Source organism: Ranitomeya imitator, chromosome 4 (assembly GCF_032444005.1).
Source record: "Ranitomeya imitator isolate aRanImi1 chromosome 4, aRanImi1.pri, whole genome shotgun sequence".
Taxonomy (NCBI): Eukaryota; Metazoa; Chordata; class Amphibia; order Anura; family Dendrobatidae; genus Ranitomeya; species Ranitomeya imitator.
The window spans coordinates 304,353,484-304,366,446 of NC_091285.1; the positions used below are offsets into that span (position 1 = coordinate 304,353,484).

Sequence of the window (12,963 nt, forward strand, 5' to 3'; positions counted from 1 at the left end):
TTGATGAAGCAGTTCGTCAAAGCTCTCAATCACAGTGGAGAATGCTTTAACTATATATGTTCAACTTTTCCTGGTCTTAGTGAAGAGAAGAAAAAGGCTGGAATATTTGATGGACCTCAAATAAGAACACTTATGAGAGACCCAAATTTTATCACATCAATGAATGAGACAGAAGAAAGAGCTTGGAATGCATTTTGTAATGTGGTGCAGAATTTTATAGGGTTTAAGAAAGCAGACAACTATGAAGAGATTGTGGAAGAGCTACTAATGAGTCTGTGAAATCTTCGATGTAGAATGAGTATCAAGATTCACTATTTACACAGCCATTTGGACTTTTTTCCAGAGAACCTTGGGGATGTGAGCGAGGAACAAGGGGAGCGTTTTCATCAGGACATTAAAACAAGGGAAGAAGATTATCAAGGCCAGTGAGGCTCACATATGATGGCTGACTATTGCTGGAGCTTGATGAGAGACAACCCAGAAGCTGTACATCACAGATCAGCCAAGAAAAGAAAGCTCAAATAACTGCCATTTGTCATTCATCTGTGTGCCATATATATGTTTTTTTTATATTTTGTAGTTTAATTCTGTAAGTATATTTGATTTGCTGTACATAGACTTTGTAATCTTTGTTATTCCTTGATTAAAAATATACAAAATGTAGTAGCGAAAATCATGTGTTTTTATCATAAAACATTAGGAGTAATTTGCATCAAAAATTGAAAACATCTCGAAATCCTGATGTGATAGCCAAAAACGGACTTCATATTCGTAATTAGCAGCCAAAATTGACTTAAAATATGTTTTAAAACCTTTTGCCAGAAAAATTGTGTTGACCAGTGTTATCAGAACTTAATGTTAGTGTGAAAAACATAATCATTGGCAAAATCCATTAAGGTAAAAAGCATATCACTCAGTGATATAAATTACAATTTTTTTCCTTTGATGCTCAGGGTGGCTAAACACAATCTATTGTATTTGAAAGTGACTTATAACCTATAGAAGTTTGGAAACCATTGCCTTATAGTAACTGACCATTATTGTGATTTTAGATGTTCAGACAACCTATTTATCTACATACAAAACATTTATCCCACATGGTGTATATTAAAAGTAGAAACAGCAAGCATGACATAAATCATTCTCTCACAGAAGAAAATATACTGGTAATATCAATTGCATAGCTAAGGCACTCAGTACAAAAGTTAATCTTATCTTCAATAAAAGTGTTTTCTCAACCATGCTCTCCATGTACTCAACTTATTTCTATGTAAAAGATGATATTTAACATCGATACTTTAGAGTGGATCTCACTAGCTCAAAAGAAATACTATGCTGTGACTCACAGCAGAATTCCATTTTTAATTTTAGATTTGAGTAAATTAACAATGTAGTCACCAGGTCAAGACCATTGAGATGATGTTGATCTACTTTAAGTTTTGCAGAGAACTTAGTCATGATGCCTGCTATTATAATAAGACAAAAACTGTTGAAAGTAATCTGACTGTCGCTATGACCAACAGCTCTCCTCTTCTATGAACTATATTTTGAAACTCAATAAAACTTGTTAGTGTCTCTTGCAGGCCTAAAGTTAAAGATCACACATCTTTTTTGTATTTATTCATCTTTACATTTTAAAAATTACAAAAAGGAAAATTGGCCAATGCAAAAGTTTGGCCACCCTGCATGGTTAGTACCTAGGTGCACTCCCTTTTCAGAGTATCACAGATTGTAAACGCTTTTTGTAGCCAGAAAACTGTCTTTCAATTATTGTTGAAATTTTATTGAATCCATTATTTTATCTACTTGTTGAATGTCCCCCTTGCTGTTGGCTGCAACCCAAACCCAAAGCATGATTGATCCACCCCCATGCTTAATTGTTGGAAAGACATTCTTTCCCTGAAATTCTGTGCCCCTTTTTCTCCACACATACCTTCAATCATTGTGGCCAAAAGATCTATTTTCATATAATTGGTACACAGGACCTGTTTCCAAAATGAATCAGGCTTGTCTACATATTCTTTTGCATACTTCTTATGCTGATTTTTTGGGTGAGAATGTAGGAGAGGTTTTCTTCTGATGATCCTTCCATGAGGGCCATATTTGATTAGGTGTCTCTGAACAGTAAAACAATGTACCACAACTACAGAGTCAGTCAAATATTCCTGAATCTCTTTTGCAGTCAAGCTGGGGTTCTGATATGCCTCTATAGCAATTCTACAAGGAGCTCTCCCTGAAATTTTGCTTGGCCTTCCAGACCTTATCCTGACCTCTGCTGTTCCTGTTAACTACCATTTCTTAATTACATTTCAAACAGAAGAAAGGGCAACTTGAAAATGCTTTGCTATCTTAGATATAGTCATCTCCTATTTTGAGAGTCTCCACCATTTTCATTTTGCTAGCGCTAGTCAGCATCTTTGAAGATTGAAAAAACTCAAATGAAAATTTCAATACACATGCAGTTAGTACAGAATAGGATAGAATCACCTCTTGACAAAGGCAGACACTGAAATGTGTGTCGGGGTGGATGCTTCCTTGCCACACTCACCATTGACCCTTTTATGCAAGTATAGTTAACATGAGATTATTGCTATTACTTCATTGGTATAGTCCAACGGCAACGCTAAATAACATCACAATCTCTACCCAACAGTGACCATGCTTTGTCCTGGGCATTTATACATATGCACTTTACTAAACCATATGTGCTGCTTATAGACATATACCTATACTTTGTTTTTGACACTATCTTGGTCTATTGCAATATTCTGTGATTACACGGTTTCTGGATATTTGGGCACTATCACATAAGTCTATATATGCACTTCTTGCACTTTATAATAGCCTCACTATAATACAGTAATTGCACATATTATTTTATTGTTATTTAATTTATTTGAATTATACCAGACAGTTTTTACATTAGGTACGCTACTCCCAAAGCGTTTCCTCTAATCCAGATTCTTCAGGAGAGTATGGAACCCATTGGTGGGGTTGTCTCCCTATATGGGTTCCATGCTCCCCTGAAGAATCTGGATCAGAGGAAATGCATTGGGAGTAGCGTACCTAACCTGCCTATCATTGGTTGAATGAACGGTCCCCATCCCGACTGACTTGGTGAGACTGTTCCATATTTTACATTACATGATGGCTACTTTGTTTCAATCCTCAATGGGGAATCACTTCCATGATATATATTGAATATGTACGATGATATGGAGTCTTTCATTTTAAATCTATAGTCAATTTTGCCAGGATCTGAATGATTCCATTTGTTGGTCAGTACAGACTATTTATTACATTTGTTTTGTTTGTGAGGCACTGCACAATTTTGCACTGGAATTTTTGAGGAATTGTTTTAATACCTTTATTAAATTTATTTACTGCCATTTTGTTTTGATCTAGATCTTCAAGCATGTCCAAACTTTTACATCAACCAATTTTCCTTTATGTAATTTTTAAAATGTAAGACATTTTTTGTTTGCTTTAAATACAAAGGAAATGTGTCATTTTTAACTTTAGACCTTTTAGAGATCATTTCATCTTCAACTTTCTTGATTGTTCGCAATAGCTGTAATTTTGACCATTGGTGCCCAAACCTTTACACACCACTGTTTGCGTAATGAAAATGAAACATATTTATTGATAAACATCTCAGATTTTTACAGATGTAAGCACTTAATCAATATATCACTAATATGTGGTCCTAACTCAAGTAACAATTAAGAAAGATGATAAGTATGTACCTCCGCTAATATCCACCCAGTGTTTGATGAGATATTCCTTAGTTTTGGAGCAACCTTGTTACTCTTTTCGAACAGCATTTTTATTTCTGCCTCTCTCCCAGTATAGCCAGTATAATGAGAAAAGGTAAAGGGCAAAACAAACTAGAAAATCAAAATGGTACATAAGACCAGCAAACACGACAAACATTATAAAACAGAAGACTTTAGAGCTTACGTGACCCATATTTATGGGCTCTGCGGCTATTGCGTCAGACAGTATCTGCTGGTCAGGACATGTGTGATCATGCTCAAAGTACTCTATATCCTGTAGCTCACTCTGTTGTTCTGCTTCTAGACATTGAGTATGCTCTTCATTCTCATGTTCGCTGATAAAAATAGATGGCCCCACATATTCCTCCTTCATTTTATCCCGCACATTATCTATGTTTGCTGTGTCTTCTGTACTAACCAGTTGTGCAATATTAGTGAAATCTACGTTCTCCTTTTCAATTGCAACGTCCTCTTCTGTAATTACATCTAGAACTTGCCTCAGTGCTGTAGTAGAATTGTTCGACTTGGTAATTGGAAAATCACTATCTATTACTAAGTCTCCAACTAAGCCATCTGACCTGATTTCATAATGTTCTAATTCATTTTTACCTCTGGAAACATATGTAGCACCCCCATTATGTATACTTTCTGTAGGTAAATGTGAAATATTACATTTTGTTAATGTACCCTCCTCTGTTAAACTTTCAACCCTCTGGGTATCACCAGATACAATGTAATCAAGGTTGACCTCAATGTTCTTCCCTGATACTTTTTCTTTTGATTTCTCATCAGACCCCTGTTGTACTTTTACATTTTCACCAATATCGATATAGGAGCCTTTGCTACCCAGTCTATCTTGAACACTTGTTTGACTTTGACCTTTTAACTCTGTTATCTTAGCAATGATGACCTTGTGTCCCTGTGTCTGCTCACTTGGAAGAGTTCCCAGTATTGCATTCCATTCATGAAATGTGCTCTGGGTCACATTTTCTGCTGCAGCACAAGCTATTGATGGTGAGCAGTCAATCACTGATGACTCTTTTTCCGAATCATAATCTGCATGTACAGCTTTATCTTTGTCATGAACAACCTGTATTTTCTTATGCACTTGAACACAGTGACTTTCTCGTGCTATACTATAATACTGTTTGTCCAATGAAGCTGATTTTATTTTAATATCAATATCTGAGTCATTTCCCTTTGCAGTAGTAATGTATTCTTTGTCAAGTTCAATGATGTTTTCTACACTTTTTGCTTCTCGGCAAGAGGAAGGAGTAAGATTTGTATCTTGAGTTGATTCTTCTTGTCCTTCGCACCTCTCTTGGTCATCTCTAAACAGGTAAGTATCACCTGAAGATGTAAAGCCACAAAACTTTTCACTTGGTTCGGTATTTTCCTTTTCAAGGACATTGCTACCAGAAGATTTACATTTATAGAAAAGATTTTGGAATTCTTCCTGCTGTGAAAACATGGGATGTACTCTCTCTCTATGTTCTGCTGTTGCTGGCGGGAGCGTGTCATTGTCAATTGTTTCACTTTTACTTTTCTCGCTTTGCTCATCTTTTATTCCCTTTGTGTCTTGAGTTGAAAAGTATGGTAAAGTAACTATGCTGTGGCTATAATTTGGATTGGCATTATCATCCAAAACTTCTGCTATGTCTGTTAACTGTGTGGTGTCAGCTCTTATATCAAATGGAGCTTCTGATATTTTGAGACGGCTGTCACTTATGAAGTCCTCACTTTGCTCTGCAGTTGATGACCACTGACATGGTTCCTGGTTTAATATCTCATCTAAAGTCACTGGTGAGATTTTCTCCTGTTCAATTAACTCCGAGCCATGTAAATATAATTCCGTTTCGTCACTTTCATCCAAACATTCCTGTGTTCTTGTAAGCTCTTTGCAATGTCCAGAATAATCATCGCTGCTTAACAAAGAGATGAAGTCTTCAGTCTCCTTAGATGCATTGACCTCAGTGGTTGGAAGACATTCTTCACTGAGATCACATTCTTTCGGCTGTTGTGAATTATAGTCTGATATGCCAGTATGAGTATTCTTCAGATATTGAATTTCTTCGTCCAGTTGTTGATCAGCTGTTGAAATGGAGTTTTCCGGAAATCCAGGGCTGAATTTTTCATCTGAAGAAGTAATTCTGGCCTTCATCAGTCGCTGACTTAGCTGGGATGAGATAAAAATACAAAGCATTAAATTAAAACGATCAGTAAATATTTTTGTTTATAAAAATTCACCTATAGAAGCAAACAAAATCATGTTTAAGATATATAGGATAATCCGAATTTCTAAACAGATGCAACCATGCTCCTGTAATTTCCAAAGTAGGGTAAGGATCAAGCAGTTAGACACATTTTATCTTTTAGGATGCAACGGTTATGTCAGGGTAGTACATATATCTTCTCATTCATCGTTCTTCATTGACCTATGCATAACAAGCAAGTTAATATTTATCAGTAAATCTTCATAAGGAATAAATCACCTAGATTCATACCTGTCATTATATCCTAGACACTGTTGCCCATGGTGCGTGTAGGAGAAGTTTTGCAGCTCATGCGAGTAAGGGCTGCATTTGCCTGGGCTTGAAAGCTGGGGGAATCGAATGCACTTGGCTTAATTCAATACAGACTGTAGCAGTATTAAAAGTATGTGTTAATCTAAAGCTTCATGCATATATACTTATTTTACAAAGGCATTAAAAAAATTGTCTTTTTTTTAATTATTAAAGGGGTTGCCACTACTAGGACAACCCATTCTTCAACTAAATGTGTGTCCCTGATAAAATAAAAAAAAAACTATACTCACAGTTCCTGCGGTGTTGGAACTCATGGTCCCGGGGCTCTCGTGCGGTGTTGTGACATGTGACACCGGTGCCCAATCAGCGCTGGCATCACTATCACCATCTGTGTACGGGTTGAACATGAAGAGGAGGTCAAAGAGCAGCTGCAGCCCAGACATCCTCTTCATCTTCAGACCAGGGACATTGATGCCTGCACTGATTAGGTGATGGGGTCACTTGTCACAACACTGCATGAGAGTCCCGTGGAGAGAGAGTGCCGACACATCAGGAGATTTTTTTATTTTATCTGGGTCAAATATTTAGATCAAGAAGGGGCTGTCCTAGTAGTGGACGATCCCTTTAAGTCAATGTTTTTAATAAAAAACGATTTTCAATAACTCACACATGAACTTATACTTGTATTGTTTGTATAATGAAGCAGTACACAACACAAACTCTCAAGAGCTCTCTCACTCTTTAGCAAGTTTATATATCAGAATCATACAACCTTTCCAACATGAGTTTTCAAGGTTCATCAGGTTTAAACGGAATTGGTCACAAGACATTGACACCTATTCTGAGAGCAGCAAAACGTAGCAACAGAGACCCTGATTCCAGTGATGTATCACTTACTGGGCTGCTTAATGTAGTTTTGACAAAATAACTGTTTTATTTGCAGGGGGTATTCACTACAGGACTAGTAAACCTGCTACCAGGTACTCAAGCATATTCATGAGCTCTGTATAGCCCCACCCCTACCAGTGATTGGCAACTTTCTGTGTACACTAATCATGAGCAGAGACCTGCCAATCAGTGGTGTGGGTGAGGTAGCACAGAGCTCAAAATGTAGACATCTGGTAGATCCGCAGCTGATAAAATGGTGATATTATAAAAATGACAGCAAGCAACTCAGTAAGTGATGCATTGCTGGAATCAGCATTACTCTACCCTTAAATGATGCTGCACTCAGAAGGGGTAGCCAAAACCTTGGGACTGATTGCATTTAACGTGAACCTGACAGGTCCTCCAAAGCGCCACCTCAAGTGCATTGCTACCATTGTACCCCTCCTAACAACCTAATATTATTGTTTTATTCATTTCTTCAAATTACAAAAATCTGTAGTATGAGTGCAGTAGTGATATGCTAATTAATTGTGGGGGTGTTGTTTTCCAAAGACTAATCATCCCACTAATCATAGTATCACATCCCTATGAGTGTGGGTAATATGATTTACAAGAGTGGCATCACTGCCACCTCTTTCAAAATCTCTACCTCCCTGACAATGCGCAGTATTCTGACTGTATGAACCCCGGCTTCATTGTAGCACTGCGCATGCCTAGGAAGGCAGAGGTGATGATCAACACAGCCAGCCACGAGATTTGCAAAGGTGGATGTAATTACTGGCTGAGTCTAACATCACACTGCCTGTCTGGGCATGTGCAATGCACAAATACGGCTGCGGTGTGTACACTTGGCTAACTGCACATTGTCAGGGAGGTGGTGATGCCGCTATTGCAAATTGTCTTACTCACGCTCACAGGGGTATGATAATTTAATTAGCAGGTGTTTCATCAGGGAAAACAGCACCACCAAGATTATTCACCCAATACTTATCATATTACAGTTATAAAATTGATTTTTGACATATGCAAAAATCAATACGACCATGAAATGGTCCGGTTACGAAGAATATAGTAGTATCAATAAATACATAGTGGTGATTTGGTGGCCTTGGAAAGCTGTCAACTTCCCTTTAAGAAATATACATAACATTTTAATCAGTTTGTATTGTGCAGTATGATGATACAACTGCTTTAGCACTCCGATGTAGGGTACAGAAGATAGAGTTGAATATAATACAGGAAAATACTAATTTCTAACTTAAATTAATACATTAGTCAGTGTTCCTGAATCTTTATAAACAAACAGTTTTTCTTGTATTCTCAGCAATTTCTGCTCCTGACTCTGTTTGTATTTTGCCATAGTAAATTGATGAATCCTATCAATCATTTTAGTACCCATAGGATCAAAATCTTCCAGTCATAAAAAGTCAGTGTTTCAGTGTTTGGCTTCTATCTGTACCTCCCTCTGGGTGCCTAGCAACCCATAACAATCTTCTGCTGTGCCATTCATTCTGCAAACATGTGACTGATTAATTCTGTCAAGACTAATATAAGATCTTGTAAGTCAATACAAGTGTTGGTGATCCATAGGTTGCAGATCACGGTTTAAAAGGTATTGTTAGGGTATGGCCACTTACTAAAGACTATAGGGCAAATGGACATAGAGCAGAGTCCACAGCTCTTAAAAGATAGAGATTTTTTCCAGCACAGACCACCGGTTGCGTCGATATTGTGTTTTATTAGATATTTTCTTGCTGTGATTTATTAGATATTTTCTTGCTCATCAGTTCATCCTCCGGAATCAATGTTTACATTCAGTGAAATAAGCAGAGGAAGAGGAGCAGGCTAGATCTTATGTAAACCTAAAGGCCAGACAGTAGATTGCTAATGGTACAGTGGGTATGGAAAGTATTCATACCCTTTTTAATTTTTCACTCTTTGTTTCATCGCAACCATTTGGTAAATTCAAAAAAGTTCTCATTAATGTACACTCTGCACTCCATCTTGATTGAAAAAAACAAATGTAGATATTTTTGCAAATTTATTAAAAAATAAAAACTGAAGTATCACATGGTCATAACTAGGGTTGAGCGAAACGGGTCGAACATTTTCAAAAGTCGCCGACTTTTGGCTAAGTCGGGGTTTCATGAAACCCGATCCGACCCCTGTGCGGGGTCGGCCATGCGGTACGCGACTTTCGCGCCAAAGTCGCGTTTCAATGACGCGAAAAGCGCCATTTCTCAGCCAATGAAGGTAAACGCAGAGTGTGGGCAGCGTGATGACATAGGTCCTGGTCCCCACCATCTTAGAGAAGGGCATTGCAGTGATTGGCTTGCTGTCTGCGACGTCACAGGGGCTATAAAGAGGCGTTCCCGCCGACCGCCATCTTACTGCTGCTGATCTGAGCTTAGGGAGAGGTTGCTGCCGCTTTGTCAGAAGCAGGGATAGCGTTAGGCAGGGTCCATTAACCACAAAACCGCTTGTGCTGCAGCGATTTGCACTGTCCAACACCACCCTCGGTGTGCAGGGACAGTGGAAGTTTTTTTTTTTTTTTTTTCCCCTCAGCGCTGTAGCTCATTGGGCTGCCCTAGAAGGCTCCCTGATAGCTGCATTGCTGTGTGTACGCCGCTGTGCAAACCAACTGCTTTTTTCAAAGCACAAATCCTCTTGTTCCTTCCTTTCTGCACAGCTATCTTTTTTGTTTGTCCACACTTTTTATTTCATTTGTGCATCAGTCCACTCCTTATTGCTGCCTGCCATACCTGGCTGAGATTACTGCAGGCAGGGAGATAGTAGCTGCCTGCCATACCTGGCTGAGATTACTGCAGGCAGGGAGATAGTAATTGTAGGACATTCCCTGTGTTTTTTTTTTTTTTTTTTTTTGGTGGGAGATTAAGATTGGCAATTTGGCATTTCTGCTAGAGTGCCATCCCTGTGTGTGCCATCTCTCTCACATAGTGGGCCATAGAAAGCCTTTTCATTTTTCTGTATTTTTTTTTGTGGGGTGTATAAATTCTCCCTGATAAAAATACAGTGGGAGATTAATATTGGCCTTTGGGCTTGTGTGCCAGTCCTGAGTGTGCCATCTCTCTCACAAATAGTGGGCCATAGAAAGCCTATTTTATTTTTTTTGGGGTTTTATAAATTCTCCCTGAAAAAAAGGGAGATTAATATTGGCCTCTGGGCTTGTGTGCCAGTCCTGAGCGTGCCATCTGTGCCAGCCCTGAGCGTGCCATCTCTCTCACAAATAGTGGGCCATAGAAAGCCTATTTAATTTTTTTTTTGGTTTTATAAATTCTCCCTGAAAAAAAGGGAGATTAATATTGGCCTCTGGGCTTGTGTGCCAGTTGTGAGCGTGCCATCTGTGCCAGTCCTGAGCGTGCCATCTCTCTCACAAATAGTGGGCCATAGAAAGCCTATTTAATTTTTTTTTTTTGTTTTATAAATTTTCCCTGAAAAAAGGGAGATTAATATTGGCCTCTGGGCTTGTGTGCCAGTTGTGAGCGTGCCATCTGTGCCAGTCCTGAGCGTGCCATCTCTCTCACAAATAGTGGGCCATAGAAAGCCTATTTAATTTTTTTTTTGGTTTTATAAATTTTCCCTGAAAAAAGGGAGATTAATATTGGCCTCTGGGCTTGTGTGCCAGTTGTGAGCGTGCCATCTGTGCCAGTCCTGAGCGTGCCATCTCTCTCACAAATAGTGGGCCATAGAAAGCCTATTTAAATATTTTTTTGGTTTTATAAATTCTCCCAGAAAAAAAGGGAGATTAATATTGGCCTCTGGGCTTCTGTGCCAGTCCTGAGCGTGCCATCTGTGCCAGTCCTGAGCGTCCCATCTCTCTCACAAATAGTGGGCCATAGAAAGCCTATTTTTTTTTTTTTGGGGGTTTTAGAAATTCTCCCTGGAAAAAAAAAGGGAGATTAATATTGCCCTTTGGGCTTGTGTGCCAGTACTAAGCGTTCCATCTCTCTCTCTCTCTCTTAGTCAGTGGGCCATAGAACGCCTATTTTTGGTTTTATTTGTTTTCTAAATTCTCCCTGAAAAAATCATTTTATTTTATTTGGTTTCTAAATTCTTCCTGACAAAATCATATTTTTTTTATTATTTTTTTTTCTAAAGTCTCCCTGAAAAAAAAAAAAAAAACAGTGGGAGATTAATATTGGCCTTTCTGCTTGTGTGCCAGTCTTGACTCCTGGGTGCGTCATCTCTCAGTCAGTGGGCCATAGAACGCCTATTTTTGGTTTTATTTGTTTTATAAATTCTCCCTGAAAAAATCATTTCATTTTATTTGGTTTCTAAATTCTTCCTGATAAAATCATATTTTTTTTATGATTTTTTTTTCTAAAGTCTCCCTGAAAAAAAAAAAAAAAAAACAACCAAAAAAAACAGTGGGAGATTAATATTGGCCTTTCTGCTTGTGTGCCAGTCTTGACTCCTGGGTGTGCCATCTCTCTCTCTCTCTCTCTCTCTCTCTCTCTCTCTCTCCAATTGTGGTCCATAGAAAGCCTATATTTTTTTTCCTTGATTTGGGTTCCAAAATCTACCAGAGAAAATAACTCCATCAATCATTGGTAGAAAAATATTGGCCTCTGGGCTTGTGTGCCACTCCTGATTCCTGTGTGCGTCATCTCTCAGTCAGTGGGCCATAGAACGCCTATTTTTGGTTTTATTTGTTTTATAAATTCTCCCTGAAAAAATCATTTTATTTTATTTGGTTTCTAAATTCTTCCTGATAAAATCATATTTTTTTTATTATTTTTTTTTCTAAAGTCTCCCTGAAAAAAAAAAAAAAAAATCAACCAAAAAAAACAGTGGGAGATTAATATTGGCCTTTCTGCTTGTGTGCCAGTCTTGACTCCTGGGTGTGCCATCTCTCTCTCTCTCTCTCTCTCTCTCTCTCTCCAATTGTGGTCCATAGAAAGCCTATATTTTTTTTCCTTGATTTGGGTTCCAAAATCTACCAGAGAAAATAACTCCATCAATCATTGGTAGAAAAATATTGGCCTCTGGGCTTGTGTGCCACTCCTGATTCCTGTGTGCGTCATCTCTCAGTCAGTGGGCCATAGAACGCCTATTTTTGGTTTTATTTGTTTTATAAATTCTCCCTGAAAAAATCATTTTATTTTATTTGGTTTCTAAATTCTTCCTGATAAAATCATATTTTTTTTATTATTTTTTTTTCTAAAGTCTCCCTGAAAAAAAAAAAAAAAAAAAAAAAAACAGTGGGAGATTAATATTGGCCTTTCTGCTTGTGTGCCAGTCTTGACTCCTGGGTGCGTCATCTCTCAGTCAGTGGGCCATAGAACGCCTATTTTTGGTTTTATTTGTTTTATAAATTCTCCCTGAAAAAATCATTTTATTTTATTTGGTTTCTAAATTCTTCCTGATAAAATCATATTTTTTTTATTATTTTTTTTTCTAAAGTCTCCCTGAAAAAAAAAAAAAAAAAAAAAAAAAACAGTGGGAGATTAATATTGGCCTTTCTGCTTGTGTGCCAGTCTTGACTCCTGGGTGTGCCATCTCTCTCTCTCTCTCTCTCTCCAATTGTGGTCCATAGAAAGCCTATATTTTTTTTCCTTGATTTGGGTTCCAAAATCTACCAGAGAAAATAACTCCATCAATCATTGGTAGAAAAATATTGGCCTCTGGGCTTGTGTGCCACTCCTGATTCCTGTGTGCGTCATCTCTCACTCAGTGGCCCATAGAAAGCATATAGTTTGTTACATTTGTTTTCTAAATTCTCCCTGCAAAAATCAATGTTTTTTTTTTGGGGG

The 12,963-nt window shown here is 37.9% G+C and overlaps 1 protein-coding gene across 1 annotated transcript in view; it reads right to left on the reverse strand.

The window, feature by feature from the left end:
* Positions 1-3,621: 3,621 nt before the first annotated feature.
* PPP1R3A (protein phosphatase 1 regulatory subunit 3A) overlaps positions 3,622-12,963 on the reverse strand; it is a 316,486-nt gene continuing 307,144 nt past the window's right edge. Inside the window, exon 4 of the mRNA XM_069764817.1 lies at positions 3,622-5,952. Within this exon, the coding sequence (XP_069620918.1) occupies positions 3,805-5,952 (2,148 nt within the window). The 3' untranslated portion in view covers positions 3,622-3,804. The remainder of the gene's footprint in view (positions 5,953-12,963) is intronic.